General features: G+C 34.6%; 1 protein-coding gene across 2 annotated transcripts in view; it reads right to left on the bottom strand.

Annotated features, from left to right (window-relative positions):
• The window catches only part of kifap3b (kinesin-associated protein 3b), a 25812-nt gene extending 7849 nt beyond the window's left edge, over positions 1–17963 (bottom strand). The window contains exons 1-15 of one of the 2 annotated variants that reach the window (XM_046863558.1): positions 17809–17963; positions 16037–16168; positions 14522–14673; positions 13422–13480; positions 13202–13343; positions 12387–12486; positions 11855–11979; positions 9762–9860; positions 9503–9681; positions 9160–9322; positions 6024–6124; positions 5118–5226; positions 3646–3758; positions 2967–3132; positions 1938–2063 (exon numbers count right to left, since the gene is read on the bottom strand). In XM_046863558.1, the coding sequence (XP_046719514.1) occupies positions 1938–2063; positions 2967–3132; positions 3646–3758; positions 5118–5226; positions 6024–6124; positions 9160–9322; positions 9503–9681; positions 9762–9860; positions 11855–11979; positions 12387–12486; positions 13202–13343; positions 13422–13480; positions 14522–14673; positions 16037–16168; positions 17809–17840 (1798 nt within the window). In that variant the 5' untranslated portion in view covers positions 17841–17963. The other variant, XM_046863559.1, reaches the window with a different exon arrangement.
• Positions 17964–18439: the final 476 nt, after the last annotated feature.

Below are 18439 nucleotides of genomic sequence, written 5' to 3'. Positions count from 1 at the left end.
CGAGATGTTAAAACCCCACACCCAGACACGTGGCTGATTTTCGGGGCGACCTCCCGTCGGTAAAGCGTCACGAACGAGCCAGGTTTAATCACGTCTTGGTTATTGCATGCTGCACAATGAAATGTAATGAAGTCGTCTTTTTGTTATATAAATTAATGATATTAATTTTGATATAATGCAATATGATTGAGCACGATGATGCTGATACACTACCTGGTTGTCGAACTCCATTTGCAGCATCATGGCTGCACTAAAGAGCCGGTTGTATCTCCAAGACTGTATATAAATGTAACTATTTTTTATCATAGTATTAAATAAGTGTCTCTATATTAGATTATTACTTATTTGAGTTACAAATATCGTATGTTTGCATAGATGTAAAAAATACACGTTAGCTTACTGCTCTATATTATGCTAAAAATAATCATATTCTATCAAACACAGGTTATTACGTGAACTGTGTTTCGAACGAGAACTATGGTACATAACTGTGAACAAATAAATGTGAATGTTCAGCGTTTTATAAAAAACTAATTTCAGCAAACAGGCTTGCAGAAGACCTACAGGTGGTTTGATTACAGAAAAACATTGGCTGCACGAAGACATACGACTGCAGAGACAACGAATACACAATGTAGAACATGCTGTCCAATAACGCTACAATTTCTTTTGTGTTTAACGCACCCCGTCCCACCACAGTCGTATACGCATTGCAACAAGATCGAGCCAAACGAGACCTGCAAGGCTTTCTGAAGGGATGAAAACCCATTCCAGTGGAGCCACTGATACAACCAAACCTGTTAAGTGTTAATAGATGCATTTCGAATTGCATTCTCTAATATGACATACAAACTACCATCAAGACTTCCAGTATTTTATATTCGTTTGTTAACTGGTTGAATGAGAAATAAGAAATGAGGTCAGTTTAACTGTGTTTTTATGACCATTGTAGTGTAAGGGACAGGCTTATGTTCTATAGTAATAAAACAAATGTCATGGTTCTTGTAGCCTAAGTGATAGATCTGTTTTTAATAATAAAAAAATGAAATGTAATGGCCAGTAATAGGTGTTAAATAATAAATAGTGATAAAACTGCTGTTTGTTTGAGTAATTTCTCTATTTACATGCCAATGTTTATATTTAAATTAATTAATCGCCACATCATGTAATTATTAGATTTAAAAAATTTGAACTGCTTCATAGTCCCAATTGTGGGAGATGTAGTTTCTGGTCGATGTACAATTCAAAGCAGCATAAATTTTTATTAAACTCTCGCACGCAACATAAAATGATGTGGCAGACCGGATTATCTTTGCAGGTCTTGAGTTTGACACATGCAATACGGATGATTAGTTACAACCCCGATTCAGTGCAACTTGATGTCCTGCATTTCAGCATTTCTCAATTCTTTACAACGATGTTTCAATACGACGGCGTGATAAAACACGAGTTGTTACGATGCTAATACAATCCAAGATAATTTACCAAAGTACTGATTTAATAAAATATATTACAATCGCAATCCATATTCCTATAAAATATTACCAGTTGCTGTTTTACTGTAATATGACTTCTTACTTTTAACCAGATTAATAATAATAACTGCAACACAATTTAATAATACAGTTACTGCAATGCAAAAATGCCATCATGTGAAGATATCTTGAATGTAGTTGTGTACTTTTTTTAATTATAAGCTCAAATTTAATACAATACCATTTTAATTGAATATGGTTGATACAGTATCAATTCATGATATGTTGATGGGCTTTTACTTATTTTAAATTAAAATAATAATAATATTATTAATAATAATTTTAAAATAAGAGATATCAAAGAAAAGGCGTGTAGGGATGTGAATGCGTTTAAACGTATAGCCCAAGTTTGTCAAACACATTAAACCTGATACATACAAGCAGGGCAAATGTGTTCCTTACCGTTAAGAAGCTCAATAAGAGCAGGAATGATGCCAGATTTGGCTAACATGGCAGCACAGGAGTCGTCTATAGACACCGTGCCGATCAGTATAACCACCTCCAGGATCAGGTCATCCTCTGCTGAGCCTGAAACACACAGAAGACGAAGGCCAAAGGTGACACTTGGGGACTCAAGTCAGTCAACGGACTGCCCAAAAACAGCCGTTACACAGATTTTAATTCAAGGCTTGGTTCAATTTTGGTACAGTTAGGGGGAAGAAATGCAAAACATTACATTGCTTGTTGTTTTAACATTTGTGAACAATTTTACAACAATTTTAAATATTGGCTGCTTGGGCAAATAATATAAATTATACTTTACAATATTTTATATATCATTTTAAAATATTGAATCATATAAAATTATATTTTATAATATTTTATAAACATGAAATATATATAAAAAATAAAATAAAATACGTCTTATTATGCAAGACAATTTTTTATATGGACTTAAATGAATAATTGATTAAATTGGTGCAAATTACACAGATTTAATGAAATAAAATAAATAGAAAAATTAGGTGTGTGTGTGTGTGTGTGTGTGTGTGTGTGTGTGTGTAAAATACATATAATATTTTCTTAAGATATGATCAGCTTAACTGTTTTACGTATTTCAGCATATGTACATACCAAATGTCTTCATTCTTTTGAGTTTTTGGAGTTTTACAGCGCACTACAAATCCTATGTCCAGTATGAAGTGAGTAGCCACAGTGACACTGCGCTAAAAAAACAAAACAGTGACACTACGCTCAAAGTGCAAGGCGGAGACTAAACAAACTTGCGGTCCGTCACTTAATATGTTCCTGAGGGAACTCAGATTTTAACTATGTTCCGCACGTAAAAATGTTTGCATTTGGTACACGTGCACTGAACCAAAAGCCCTGTACTCTAAAGGTTTGGTACGAATACGTGTACTGTTACACCCCTATAAACGCTTGAATGAGAGCTCGGCATATACATATGGACAAGAGGTAGTCCAGTGTTACCAGGTTTGAGGTGCTCCTTGAGGTAGGGAACGAGGTTGTACTCGCGGAGCAGCAGCTCCCAGTCCAGGTCGGGGATGGTGAGGTTCGCCAACGTGCCCAAACACTCGATCACAAACTCCTCGTCTTCTTCAGGACTGATCTGAGCTGCCAGATCCCCGACATAATCCTGCAGCAAATCAATCAACAATCAACGCAAATTAATCTGTTTACTAGAAATAGTGTTTAAATGACTGTAGTGCAACAATGGGAGAGAAAACAGAAGGGCTAAATTTGAGTAGGAAGCCACACCCACTTTAATGAAACTGAGAATACAAGTGGACACACCAACTGTTGGCTTTGGAGACAAAAAGAAGGCCAAGCCATCTAAAATGAGGTTTGATCACTGAGACCACTCCTACAGTAATACCCTTTGTTATGATTGCCAGCTAGAGACCACACCCCTTAAAGACCAGACCTCCTGTAAAGGAGGCCACAATCCTTCAATATACCAAAATATTAGAGGCCACACCCCCTTTAATAGAGTCACAAATACAGTGGCCACGTCCCCTTTAATGCAACTACCAGATGTAAAGGTCACTCTTGCTTTAATATGCAAATTGACTTTTTTTTTTTTTTTTTAAGGTTTTCTGAAAACATTTTATCAGTGTGTTTCAGAAGTGCTTCAAGAGAAACGACTCACCAGGAAAAGCTGTTTGAGCGGGCCGTCGTGTTGTGAGATGTTCCTGATCATCTTCATAAGCAGCGGGTCTTTAGACTTCAGTGCTCTCTTCATCAGCATCTTCAGACCGTTTCCTGAAAAATACGTCCAAAAACAAGTCATGTGATGTCACCAAATCCATTTTTAGAACAGTATATGACTTAGGTGAATCTGCCTGGTGCAAGAAAGAAGAGGTGTGGCCTGTTTATTATGCTAATCTTAATAAAGGAGGCCTGACGTGTTAATTTTAAGTAAGGGGGGTGTGGTCTTTGTGCCTATTAAGCTAAACGAAGGAGGTGTGGCTTGTGTGTGTTGATTATAAAAAGAAGCCACCTGAGTGTGCTTCTAAATCTTAATATAGGAGGTGCTTGTGAATTTGAATAAAGGAGGTGTGGCTTCTGTGTGCTCGTGAATCTTAGTAAAGAAGGCGTGGCCTATGTGCTTGCGAATCTCAGTGTAGAATGTGTGGCTTGTGTGTGCTTGTGAATCTTAATAAGTGTGTGTGTGGCTTGTCAGTCTTAGTAAAGAAAGACTATGTGCTTGTGACTCGTTGTGTAGAAGGCATGGGATATGTGCTTGTTAATCTTAATAAGTGTGTGTGGCTTGTCAGTCGTAATAAAGAAGGCGTGGCCTATGTGCTTGTAAATTTTAGCTTAGGGAGTGTGGCCTATGTGCTTGTGAATCTTAGTGAAAGAGGCGTGGCCTGTGTACTTGTGAATCTTAGTGAAAGAGGCGTGGCCTGTGTGTGGTAGGTTTCACTGAAGGAGGCCCGGCCTGTGTGTGGGTAGTTTTAGTGAAGGAGGTGTGGCCTGTGTGGGGGGAAGTTTTGGTGAAGGAGGCATGGCCTGTGTGGGGGAAGTTTAATGAAGGAGACGCGGCCTGTGTGGGGACGTTTTAGTGAAGGAGGCGTGGCCTGTGTGTGTGTGGGGGGGGATTTAGTGAAGGAGGCATGGCCTGTTTGGGGGCGTATTAGTGAAGGAGGCGTGGCTTCCATGCTTGTGAATCTTATTTTTCTGAAACGTTTAACTGTTTTTTACACATGGAAGCTCGTCTGTAAGTGTGTATTGTGTGTGTGTGATGACACAGTTATGGGGATCTGAACCCATATATTACATGATCTCTCAGAATGAGAGGTAAGTACACTTCAAGGCTCTTCTCTGTTCTGGCACCGAGGTGGTGGAATGAACTTCCCCTAGATGTCCGTACACCGGAGTCCCTGACTATCTTCAAGCGACGACTGAAGACCTACCTCTTCCTGAAACACTTAAATGAGCACTGTCCAAGTTTGTAGAATTCAAGAGTTATATTTATATTAAGTTTGTAATCTTGTGTACCAGTGTAGATTTATTCATTACTAGAGACTCAAAGCACTTTTGTACGTCGCTCTGGATAAGGGCGTCTGCTAAATGCCGCAAATGTAAATGTAAATGATATTATCCAAATGCCAGTTTTACCTTCACAGAGAAGCTGAGCGTTTTTCTTGTTAGCCGCTAGGTTGATGCAGAAGGAGATGAGCTCAGAGTCGATTCTCTCCTCTTTGTTCTCGAACAACATCTTCATCAGCTACACACACACACACAAACACACACACACACTTCATCAGCTACACACACACACACACTCTAAAACCTGAGTCCAGACTTACTGGCACCTGTGTGAGCAAAGTCCAATATCTTCCATCCTTCATCAATTAAAACCCCTCTAGGCATTTCCTTTCCCTCTTTCTCTCTCTTTCACACACATCCTCTAATATTTTTCTTTATCAAGTTTTCCAGTTTCCAGTGTCCATTTATTCTGTACTTTCCCTCTAACAGTAGTGCAATTATCACTGTGATTCCATGAGATCCAAACATCAACCTCAGAGAACTGGAAGAACATTTCAAGACTTTTTTAATAGAAGTAACAGAATTTCTCTAATTTCTTGATTTTCCTGGCCCTGAACACCCCCTGTCACGTCTATTCTGCTTTATTAACCACCATGGAGGTCTCGGAGAGGTCGTGACGTCACCTCACACCGCAGGATAAGTGATTAGGCAGAACAATTTTTCCCTGCTTTTACTTTTACAAGCATCTGTTAGGAATTTACACCCAATTAGACAAGACGAGGGGGTTTAAAGACAACAATGCGTAGAAAGAAGCAGTTTTGGGAAATCAGTGGTCCTGACTTTTTATTACTGACCCTCGATATACAGTAGGAGGAGATCGCGTTACAGCAGGAAGCACAATTTGCAAATCATATTTTGTCACCTTTACCTTTTTCACAATTTTTCTTGTTTTAGTACAAAATAAAAAACTGTGTTATGATCCTGGTCATGATCCAGGAGGAATTCGGTGTGCGTGATGTTTTTATTGTGTCTCACCTGAGGGATGCAGTCAGTGTAGGCGAACATGGATTTGGAGCGGTCGTCGATGCTGATGTGGTACAGGATACACATCACTATCTGTTTATTAGTCTCATTGCCTGCAGCACACAAAAGAACGATAAATGTAAATGTAAAGTTGTATAGCATATTATAGGCAAAAGATTTTAATCTGTTATTGGATTTTGATATAGCACAGAGCAGACATGCAGGAGCCACACCCCCTTTATGACAGGTACACATACCACGCCCCCTTTTACTGAGTATGACAGGTACACATACCACACCCCCTTTACTGAGTATAACAGGTACAGATACCACGCCCCCTTTACTGAGTATGACAGGAACACATACCACACCCCCTTTACTGAGTATGACAGGTACAGATACCACGCCCCCTTTACTGAGTATGACAGGTACAGATACCACGCCCCCTTTACTGAGTATGACAGGTACGGATACCACGCCCCCTTTACTGAGTATGACAGGTACGGATACCACGCCCCCTTTGCTGCGAATGACAGGAACACATACCACGCCCCCTTTACTGAGTATGACAGGTACACATACCACGCCCACCTTACCTGAGTATGACGGGTACAGATACCACGCCCCCTTTACTGAGTATGACGGGTACAGATACCACGCCCCCTTTACTGAGTATGACAGGTACAGATACGCCCCTTTACTGAGTATGACAGGTACAGATACCACGCCCCCTTTACTGAGTATGACGGGTACAGATACCACGCCCCCTTTACTGAGTATGACAGGTACAGATACCACGCCCCCTTTACTGAGTATGACAGGTACAGATACCACGCCCCCTTTACTGAGTATGACAGGTACAGATACCACGCCCCCTTTACTGAGTATGACAGGTACAGATACCACGCCCCCTTTACTGAGTATAACAGGTACAGATACCACGCCCCCTTTACTGAGTATAACAGGTACAGATACCACGCCCCCTTTACTGAGTATGTCAGGTACAGAGGCAACATCTTCACCGTGTGTGTGAAGATACAAAGGCCGCAGCTCCTTCAGTGGGACTGACAGGTACAATGGCTACACCTCCTTTACTAATGGCCACAACTCTTTTAGTGGGACTGACTGGTACAATGGCCACACCTCCTTCAATTGGACTGACAGGTATGTAGGTCCTGCCTCCTGCACTGGGACTAAAAAATACAAAGGACAGGCCTCCTTTCACTAGGAACAACAGGTACAATAGCCACACCTCATTTCTGGGACTGAAAGTTACAAAGGCCACACCTTCTTCACTGGGACTGACTGCTACAAAGGCCACACCCACATTGCTGTGACTGACAGTTAAATAAGCCACACCTCCTTCACTAGGACTGACTGATACATAGGACACACATCATTTTCTGGGATTGATATTTACATAGGCCACACCCCCTTTGCTGGGACTGACAGTAACATAGGCCACACCTCCTTCACTTCAGTATATAGCACTAATAGAGGAGTTTGTTATTTGAATAGTATTTTAGTTCTGATTTAAGTAATCCTAATCCCAGGTCACAACACACACACACACACACACACACACACACACACACACACACACACACACAAAAGACGTCAAATAAACAGTCTCAGTCTAATAACATTCTCTTGGTCAGAGCATAACAGAACCCTGAAACACACACACACACACACACACACACACACACACACACAGATCTGTTACATAATCCTTGATTAGCTAAATTCACACTCATACACACACACACATATTGGCCATTAGGACCAGATGGGGCCACTAGGAGAGCTCTGAAAAAAAAAGGCCCTGAGAAGGAAAAGGAGAGGGAAAAAGAAAAAGACAAAAGAGAGAGAGAGAGAGAGAAAGAGAGAGAGAGAGAAAGGGTGAGAGGTTGCCTTCATTATTTAAAATTGAGGAAACAAGAGCCTGAATGTTAGTGTGAGTAATAATCAAAGAACATGTGCTTTTCATTAGAGCTCTGTGACACGCTGACCCGCATTAATGCCTCACCTCTTACTGAGCGAAAGAAGGAGGGAGATTGGAAGAGAGGGAGAGAGGGAGAAAGAGAGAGAGAGAGAGAGAGAGAGAGAGAGAGAGAGAGAGAGAAAAGAGACTGGAAAACCACTTAAACCAAATGCAAATAAAAATCAATAGAAAGCATGTATGTTTTGGAAGTAATTACAGGAAGGTAATTAGAAGCTGGATCTTACGTCATTTGAATACAAATTTGTATAACGCCTGGCATATAATGTATGCAATTTTTGATTCCTAAAAAAATGAGTAAAGGGTTTTTTTTTATTGTTAAATCTGAAATAAAATCATTCTAAATTTTTGTCTTTAGCATTAGTTTTTGTGGAATTAACCAATGAACTGCTCACAGCATTTATGTTTATTGATATTTTTAATGGGGGTTGGGGGTTATGCCCATAAAAGCTTTAAAAAAAAAAACAATAAATAAGAACATGATCTATGCATAAATATGCAAATAAAGATAAAAAACAAATAAATAAACTCCTCTGGCTTCGTTCTTATTGTAAACTCTTGGAATTGGGATTTCAGCCAAACCCTTAGATATATGAAGTATTAAATTACTGTTACAACCATAACAGCCTGGAAAATAAACTGCATTTTTATATTTATGAAATGTCACTCACTTATGGCAAAAGTATTTGGACACCCGACGTCATTTGTGGTTCTTCCCCAAACTGTTACCACAGAGTTGTATGGGACGTGTTTGGATGTCCCCCTTTACTTGAACTAGAAGACCCAAAATTGTTCTACCATGACAATGGTTCTTTCATGTAGATTGGATTGGAAGTTCTTCAGTGGCCTGCTATCGGGCACTTGAACCATATTGAACACCTTTGGGATGAATGTGAACTCTAACTGCACCCCAGGCCTCCTCACTTCACCTACATCAATACCTGACTTTACTAACACCCTTGTCTCACACAATCTCACACAAATCTCAACAAGCACCCTCCAAAATCTAGTGGAACATCTTCCCAGAAGAGTGAAGGTTACTGTAAGAGCAAATGTTTATTAAAAAAGAACACATACTAATCTTATGATCAGGTGTATATAAATGTAAGTTTAGGGGTAAATCTGCTTAAAACGTGGTAGACTTACTCAGCAAGCTGGTGAGTTTGGGCAGGAGGCCGACCTGCACCATCTTGTTTCGTAGTCCAGTATCAAAGGAGAGGTTGAGCAGGAGACGCAGCGTGACGTTCAGCAGGTCTTCATGATCGCACGGCACCAAACGCACCAGCTTTTCCACCGTGTTCATCTCTGCCTGAGTACAGGAAATTCACACACACACACACACACACACACACACACACACACACACACACACACACACACACACACATATATATATATACATAAAATATAGAGTTTTCATGAACCTCCTGCAAAACGAATTCCTGAACATTCTCCAAACTCCAGCATTAGGAAAACCAACCCGGCTCACCATGTCGTTCTTGTTCTCCAGGAAGATGCTAAGCTTCTTAAGGAAGGAGACAACAAGCACCAGAAGCTCCTCGTTATCCCGATCCAGAGTTTTAACTAGCAGCTGTACGATGTTCTTATTCCTCATCTTCAGCTCTGTGCGCTTGTCCTCAGCCAGGTTTAAGAGCAGATACAGAGCCACTGGAATGATGGGATGATGGTTATAATGCTTCATAATAAGTCTATGTCTATAAATAAATGAGAATGCGGCTGAACGTTACCTCTTAGCAGCTGCTCCTGCTTTATGAGAAGACTCTGGTATTTCTTGTAGGCCTTTTCGTGTTCCTTCTTCAGGTTCTGGTTGTCAGGGTCTTCTTCACGTACAAGGAGGTCAAGGAGAAATGCATAATGGATTGAGAAGTAAGCAGTAAGTGTAGCAGAGGTGTGATAGGTCAGCTTAACCTTCTAACCATTGCCATGTTTTATCTCATTAGCAAAAATGTACAATATACAGATACTGACTTTGAGATTCCCAGATTCACATTCACCATGTTCAATAGGATTGAGGTAAAGGTGCTCTTCACTTTTCACATGTACATAACAGAAGAGTGAAATTCTGCACATCTTCCACCCAACGATGTTAGAAAGCTGGTGCCATCGCACAGAGTCAGTGCTTTGACCCCAGTAATCCTTTTAATAGCTCAGAGCCCTAATCACTGAGCTAACACCTTCCAGCAGCTTTATAGCAGGAGATCTTCTACTCCAAACCATGTAAAGAAAGAAAGAAAGAAAGAAAGAAAGAAAGAAAGAAAGAAAGAAAGAAAGAAAGAAAGAAAGAAAGAAAAAAAGAAAGAAAGAAAGAAAAGAAAGAAAGAAATGTTCCAGAATGTTCTAGAAATGTTCCAGCATTACTGAATGTTATAAAAGAATGTATAAAAATAAAAATCTTAATTTATATAAATAGAAAGAAAGAAAGAAAGAAAGAAAGAAAGAAAGAAAGAAAGAAAGAAGAAAGAAAGAAAGAAAGAAAGAAAGAAATGTTCCAGAATGTTCTAGAAATTTTCCAGCATTACTGAATGTTATAAAAGAATGTATAAAAATAAAAATCTTAATTTATATAAATAGAAAGAAAGAAAGAAAGAAAGAAAGAAAGAAAGAAAGAAAGAAAGAAAGAAAGAAAGAAAGAAAGAAATGTTCCAGAATGTTCTAGAAATTTTCCAGCATTTCTGAATGTTATAAAAGAATGTATAAATATAAAAATCTTAATTTATATAAATAGAAAGAAAGAAAGAAAGAAAGAAAGAAAGAAAGAAAGAAAGAAAGAAAGAAAGAAAGAAAGAAAGAAAGAAAGAAAGACATGTTCCAGAATGTTCTAGAAACGTTCCAGCATTACTGAATTGTATAAAAGTATGTATAAAAATAAAAATGTTATTTAAAAGAAAGAAAGAAAGAAAGAAAGAAAGAAAGAAAGAAAGAAAGAAAGAAAGAAAGAAAGAAAGAAAGGAATGTTCTAGAAATGTTCCAGCATTACTGAATGTTATAAAAGTATGTATAAAAATAAAAATGTTAATTAAAAGAAAGAAAGAAAGTAAAAAAGAAAGAAAGACAGACAGACAGACAGACAGACAGACAGACAGAAAGAAAGAAAGGAATGTTCTACAAATGTTCCAGCATTACTGAATGTTATAAAATAATGTATAAAAATAAAAATGTTAATTAAAAGAAAGAAAGAAAGTAAAAAGAAAGAAAGAAAGAAAGAAAGAAAGAAAGAAAGAAAGAAAGAAAGAAAGAAAGAAAGAAAGAAAGAAAGACATGTTCCAGAATGTTCTAGATTTCAATGAAAAAACGTTGTGTTGAAAAATGTAAGATTATTGGTTAATGGTATTGATGGTATGAACGGTACTAATGATTTACTAAGAGCGTTTATAGGTTCTTACAGTACAAGTCTATCAAATGCTGTTAATGTAGAAATAGGAAGAAAAATCTAGAAAAAGTAGGTCTAGAATTTCAAATAATCGCATCGAGTCGAAATCGAAAGTCGTCATGTCGTCGATCGATCTGTTGAATTGATCCACAGCTGCGTGAGCTCACACTGAACAGTGAACAGATACGGGAATACTGAAGCACTTTACCAGTGAGTTAATAAATTCATCTTACACAGGAATGAATGTCTCTCTCTACTCCTGTATATACCACAGGTATTTCATATTTAATGCATTGTTACTAACAAAGCCAGTCTTAGCTATCACTTTTGCTACCTGCTTTAATTCTATTCATGGTTCATCTTAAAAACCTCGTCTAGAACAATTCGACTATGTTAGATTTAAGATGCAGGAGGCCACACCCCCTTCACTCGACACAGCATTGAGGATATAGGTTTTGCTCTTCTTCTCCAGCTCTTCCTGCCAGACGTCGTGCCTCTTCAGCTCGTGCTCGACGATGTTCATGCACAAAGCGCCGATCTTATAGTGCGTGATCAAACCGTGGAACTGGGAGAAGCTGGAGAAGAAACGCAGAGCAGACGGTGAAGGAAAAACCATACCAATTAAAAAGATATAATTTTATTTAAGTATTTTAATGTACAGAAATTACTTTAATAAAACTTGAAAACGAAATATTTTTTGTTTACTTAAAAAAAGTTACGTAGTAAAAATGTTGAGTTAAAAATAATTAGAGAGACAATCAATCAGTCAAAAGTGGTGCGAATGCTATTTTTTTATTCAGATGCTAAAAAGTGAGTAGAACATTTTTTTTTAAATTCTTATTATATTACGATTCAATATTTAAGAAAATGTCATTGTCGTTATGTTTATTTTATTTTTTTCTATAGTCTTTCTTTATTTCCGGTCCTGCTGTAAACATGCAAAAACTCTACATGAGATAAATATAAAATGAATTCCAGATACCTGGAGAAACAGAAGAAGATGTAAACGATGGTGGTGGCCAACTCCATACTCTGTTTCCAATCTTCTCTCAACACTCTCGCCAGTGCACCAAGCACAACTTCTAAAACACACACACACACACACACAGAATAAACAAACAAATAAATATAATTATATATCTTTTATATATACAGAAATCAGAAATAAAACAAATTCTGGTTAAAATATTTAGAAAAATAGAAAAAAAATGAATAAAATAAAATATGATATTCTGAGCAAAGAAAACTTTTAGGTAATGAAAAAAAGCTGTGTGAAATAAACAATTTGGACAATTCGATTCATAAAAAAAAGCAGGTCAGTAGCTTTTGATAGTAAAGACATTAAGGTTGAAGAAAAGAGGAGGTTGTGAAAAAAACCAGGAAGTAAATAAATTCGAAAAACATAAAAATTCAAGTAGTAAAACACGTTTTAAATAAATAAATACAAATTAAAAGTAACAAAAATGTTTTATAAAATTAAGGTAAAATAAAACATTGGAGAAACTTTTAAGGTTGAAAAACGATACAACTATAAGGCTTGTATTGGAAAATTACATTATATATATATATATATATATATATATATATATATATATATATATATATATATATATATATATATATATATATACAAAAATATATCTAGAGAGAGAGAGCGAGAGAGAGAGAGAGAGAGAGATCAGTCTAGAATTACGCTTCCTGTGTTGATTTCAGATGTATAAGAATTGTATCTATACATTTTTTTACATTTACACTAGATAATAATTACACACACATTAAGGGGTCGGAGCACAGTACCGTTATGCAGCAGCTCCTCCAGGTTATCTGGATTTCGTGCGAGATGGAGGATGAGAGTGGATCCTCTGATCTTCTCCGGAATTCCTTCATACAGCAGCTCAATGTAATCCTCAATCTTATTGATATTGGCCTCCTCATCCAGCTGGAATGCCACACATTCTTTTATTATTAACATTCGTGAAAAAAAAAAAAAAGATATGTGCAGGATTCAATTTCGTACCTCCATCCCCTCAAACGGAGTGAGTTCTCGGGGTCTCACCAGGTTCTTCTCCTCTCGTTCTGCTTCCCAATAACATTGAAAAAGAAATGTTACAAAAGAATCATTAATAAGCATGTGTTGTATATTGTATATAAATATTTATATTTAAATATATTATATAATTATCTCCATATCTGTATTTGTTTTAAAGTAGACAAATGCCACAAAAAAGTTGAATAATAATGATCTTAAAAAATTAATAAATTAATAGAAATATAAAAAGTATAAAATTATAAAAATATATTAAATAATAAAATCAGGATTTAATTCATGTTTTTGAAATGGGAAAAGAAGGAAATTATAAATAAAGTATATACAAGTAAAAAATTAAGGTAGCATAATTGTTCAGGGTGAAAATAAACAGTAAAAATCAGGACAAACAAAAAATTCCTTTCAGTACACTTTCAGTATCTCTGGTTAAAAACAGCATGCAGAAATTTCTGGTTCAAAAATTCAGATAACAAATGAAATGTTAAAAACTTTTCAGGAAGTATAAAATTCCAGAGTAAAAATATTGAGTACTTAAAAAAAACAATCAGAAAAAATCTGCATAAATATTAGAATAGATTAGAGTGTATAATATTGCATCATCTTAGAAAATTTAATCCCTAAGATTAAGGCTCAAAAATTTTAAAGTAAAGAATTCTTGTTTACAAATAGTGGAAAATTTTCATTAAAAAAAAAAAAAAATTAAATAAAGAAAAAAATGTGTACAAAATTCAGAAAAAAATAAAAATATAAATAATAGATAGAAAATATAATAGATAGATAGATAGATAGATAGATAGATAGATAGATAGATAGATAGATAGATAGATAGATAGATAGATAGATAGATAGATAAATAAAAGATCAAATAAATAAATACATTTAAAAATCTGGGTAAAATAAATAAATAAATAAAGCTCAGTGTAGTAACTTAGATGTGTAAAAAAGTAATTAATTAAATAAATTATTAAAAAGAAGCAGCCAAATCATGTGGCAGCCTGATTTAGTCTTAAACTGATAAGTTTATACTGAATGTTTAACACTACAGTAAGTTAGCGTTCTGCCTCCTCCACCTTTACTGCCGGCCTTCTTGCGGTTCTGCAGGTAGAAGAGAAGATGTTCCACTTCGGCCACTTTGGAAGGATGGATGAGTTTACATTCCTCCACCACTTTCCTAGCGAGAGAGGAGATGTCCGTCCCGGAATTCAGACTCTTCAGTCGTATTCTGAGACACATGAGAGGCACAAAGAGCAAAAAATAATAATAATAATAATTTGAACAATTTTGTATGAAATATTTCAGGTGACAAATTCATTATTTTTAGGCCCTTTTTTAACATTTTTAATGTTAAAGATCACAAAGTTTAGTGTTTAAATGTTTGAAAGGTTAAAAAGTCAAACAAACTTACTTGAAAATAATAGAATAAATAAAAAAGTAAAGGATTATTTAATAGATATTAATATTTACTGTTAATATATCAATCTAAATGCAAAAAAATCTAGTTTAAAAAAGTAGATTTTAAGGTAGAGTAGGAAGTATAAAATTCTAAATTCAGAAAGTCTAATAAAAAATATAAGAAAAATCTGCATAAATAATATAATATAATATATAGTATAATATCATATAAGCTTCACAACACCAATGTAAAAAAAAATCCATTATCTATATAGAGTCGAAATAAAAAAATTAAAAAGAAAACATTTTTTATGGTAAAAAAAAGTTTAGGTAGTCATAAAATCTCAAAAAGCTTAAAAATTCTGGTTGACATTTTTTAATTATAAATGTTAAATAAAAAAGTAAAAAAAAAAAAAAACATGCAGTGACATCAAAAAATTAAGATTATTTTAAAAAAATCTAGGTAAAACTTCAAATATATATATATATATATATCTATAAAAAAAACATTTAACATTTAATGTAAAGACAAAAAATTTAAAAACATATAAAAAATTAAGTTAGTCAGGTGTATCTGAACCGATATCTGAATTTCATTTTTTTATCTGTTTAAAAAATAAAGAAATTATACAATTTTGTGTTAAAAGTTCAGAGAGGAAAAAAATGTGTTTCAGTATGTAGGGTAGTAAAAAAAAAAACCTTAAAGGTAAATGTTAAAAGTGCAAATAGCAAAAAAAAAATTTTAAATAGCTAAAAAAAAAAAAATCCTTTTTTTTAACAAAAAAAAATTCTAATTGCAAAAAAAAGTTTAAAATATTTACAAAAAAAAGTTACGTAAAAGAAACAACAGTATTTATTAACTTTTAATATAAAAAAGAGGGAAAAATATAAGATTTTTGGGAAAATAAATCACATAAAAAATTAATATTGAAATGAACATGTTTACTGCTGACCTTCTTGATGTTCTGCAGGTTGGTGAAGTTCTGAATTATTTGTTTTTTTTTCCTGTAACTTCATGCCCTGACACCTTATCAGTCAGCTGTTACCGTGTTCTATTCATTCATTCTATTCTTTTTATGCATTTATAGCCACGTTTACTGTAGAGAAATGGATCTGAAACCAGTTGATGCTGTCCTGAGTAAGGTGTGAGGGATTGAAGATGATGCAGCATGATGTGAAAGAGAAACACCTACACCTTCTGACATTCTTTACGCTCCTCATGTACAGAGTCACCATTTTCTCCCAAGACGAAAGCCTCCACCTCGTAGTGCACCACCAGGGCCTTCTCCGTGGGGTGAACATCGATATTCCCCGTCTTCACTTTCCTATAAATAATCACTCAATCAATATAATATCAAATCGTTTTCACCTTTTCAGGTGAGCTTCATACGTGTCAATATCATCGTCCATATCAGGCTGAAAATCTCAACTGAGACCACATCAGATTAATAATGAGGCCTTTTACTGCTTTTACTTCTTTATAAATTATTACTTGATCTCTCTAGTAGTAGTAATACATTTTGTCATTTGAAAGTTATATTTTTTATCAAAATATACACAAACAATACATTTAATTTTTATAATATTTAGAAACATACAGCATTTTTATGACTTTTATTAATTCTATAATATTTTTCCTCACGATATTATTATTTCATTTTATTATTATTAATAGTAGTAGTAGTATAATAATTTATTTATTTATTTATTTAAAGCATGAAGTATATTTTTACTGAACATTAACAATCCATTTACTTTCTGTAGTTATGTATCTTATTTATATTATATTTATATGTATCTTTTTTTTTTTTTTTTTTAGTTTGTTTCTTTGCTTGGTGCAAAAATACGCTAAATTTAACTGCTTGTAAATAATCCATTTACTTTCTGTAATCTTATAAAGTTAGAAAAAATTTTATTTTTTATATTCCGTCCAGCATATTTTTTCTTGGATATTATTATTATTATTTTTTTTTTTGTATTATTAATAAAGTAGTAGTAGTTTTAACAGTTAAACAGCTGTTGTTTGTGGTTTGTCTTGTTTTTATGATTATTACTCAATTATACGTTGTCCTTCAGTGTTTTGAAAGGTGCAGTAATATTAATAACATTATCATATTTTATCTATTTATTTATTTATTTATTTTAAGCATAAGGGTTGTTTTTTTTTACTTTACAGGGACAATCACTTTCTATAATGTCTAGAAATATAAAAGAATTATTTTTGTATATAAATAATTGTTCTTCATATTCTATTATTATAAGTAGTAGTAATAGTAGCAGCAGTATCATCTCCATCATCATCATCATCATCATCTTCATCATATTTTATTCAATTATTTGTTTGTTTGTTGGTTTCTTTTTTTTTTTTTTTTTTTTTTTTTTTTACTGCACATAAACAAGTCATTTACTTTCTGTCATCTGAAACCTTCTCATGACATACCACTTGGAGTTCAATTAAAGATGTAAAGATCTGAGGATAGGCTTGGAAATTATTTATGCAAAAGTACAAAAAAAATAAATAAATAAAGTAATAATTAAGCAGTAAACACAAATTGAAAATAAACAACAACACACAAAAGAAAAGTATAAATAATATAATTGTAATTTATATATATATATATATATATATATATATATATATATATATATATATATATATATATATATATATATATATATACACACACACACACACACACACACACACACACACACTTAAAATATACAATTAAAATTAAAATTACATCAACATACAGAATAGAATTAAACAGTACATTTAAAGAATATATTAATAATAATGGGGAAACATTACTGTAGGTATAAATAGTGTATAAAAGTATTTGTATATATATTAAGCTATAGATTGGATGGAGCTGAAACACACCCTATCTGCACTCACAGCTCTCTCCTGACATTTTCTTCATCTATTTTAACTTTTTAAATAAAAAATAAAAAATAAAATTACCGTTTTAGATACTGCGCGTCATCCGACTGCATTTTATTCCCTCTTTATACTGTATTTATTTATAATATTACTAACCATGAAACAGGATTTTACTGTAGCCTATGTCAAAATACTGATGCACCGGCTCGTGTTCCAAACCCATCAATATAGTGTGTACAAGTGCACTATAAAGGGTGCACGGTCCTATTGTATAAAGGCAAAAAAGTACACTATATTAGAAAAAAAACTGCTTTTGAGATGCGGCCTCAACCGCTTCGCGTGTTTTTTGCGGGTGTAAAAGTCAGTGTTGCACGCAGCAAAGTGTACTTCAGCGCCACCTGTAGGGCTGGAGGAAAGGGAAAAAAATGCATCAACCATGCACCTCGTTTTTATAGTTATAATAAATAACGAGGTTCTTTTTGTTTATCCTTCTGTTTGAGAATAAAACGGTGTGTTATGACATGAATAAATTAATATTAATATTATGCTGTTTATAAAATAAATAAATGAACACCCGCTCCGTGTTTGATCATTTACATTTATGGCATTTGTTAGACAACTTCATCCAAAGCGACTTACAATTATCTCAGTTATACAGCTGAGCAATTACAGTTTGAGGGCTTTTTTTAAAGTGCCCAGCAGTGGCAGCTTT

Source organism: Silurus meridionalis, chromosome 12 (genome assembly GCF_014805685.1).
Source record: "Silurus meridionalis isolate SWU-2019-XX chromosome 12, ASM1480568v1, whole genome shotgun sequence".
Taxonomy (NCBI): Eukaryota; Metazoa; Chordata; class Actinopteri; order Siluriformes; family Siluridae; genus Silurus; species Silurus meridionalis.
The sequence above is the reverse complement of the archived record's forward strand: the minus strand, read 5'-3'. Positions and strand labels throughout refer to the sequence as shown.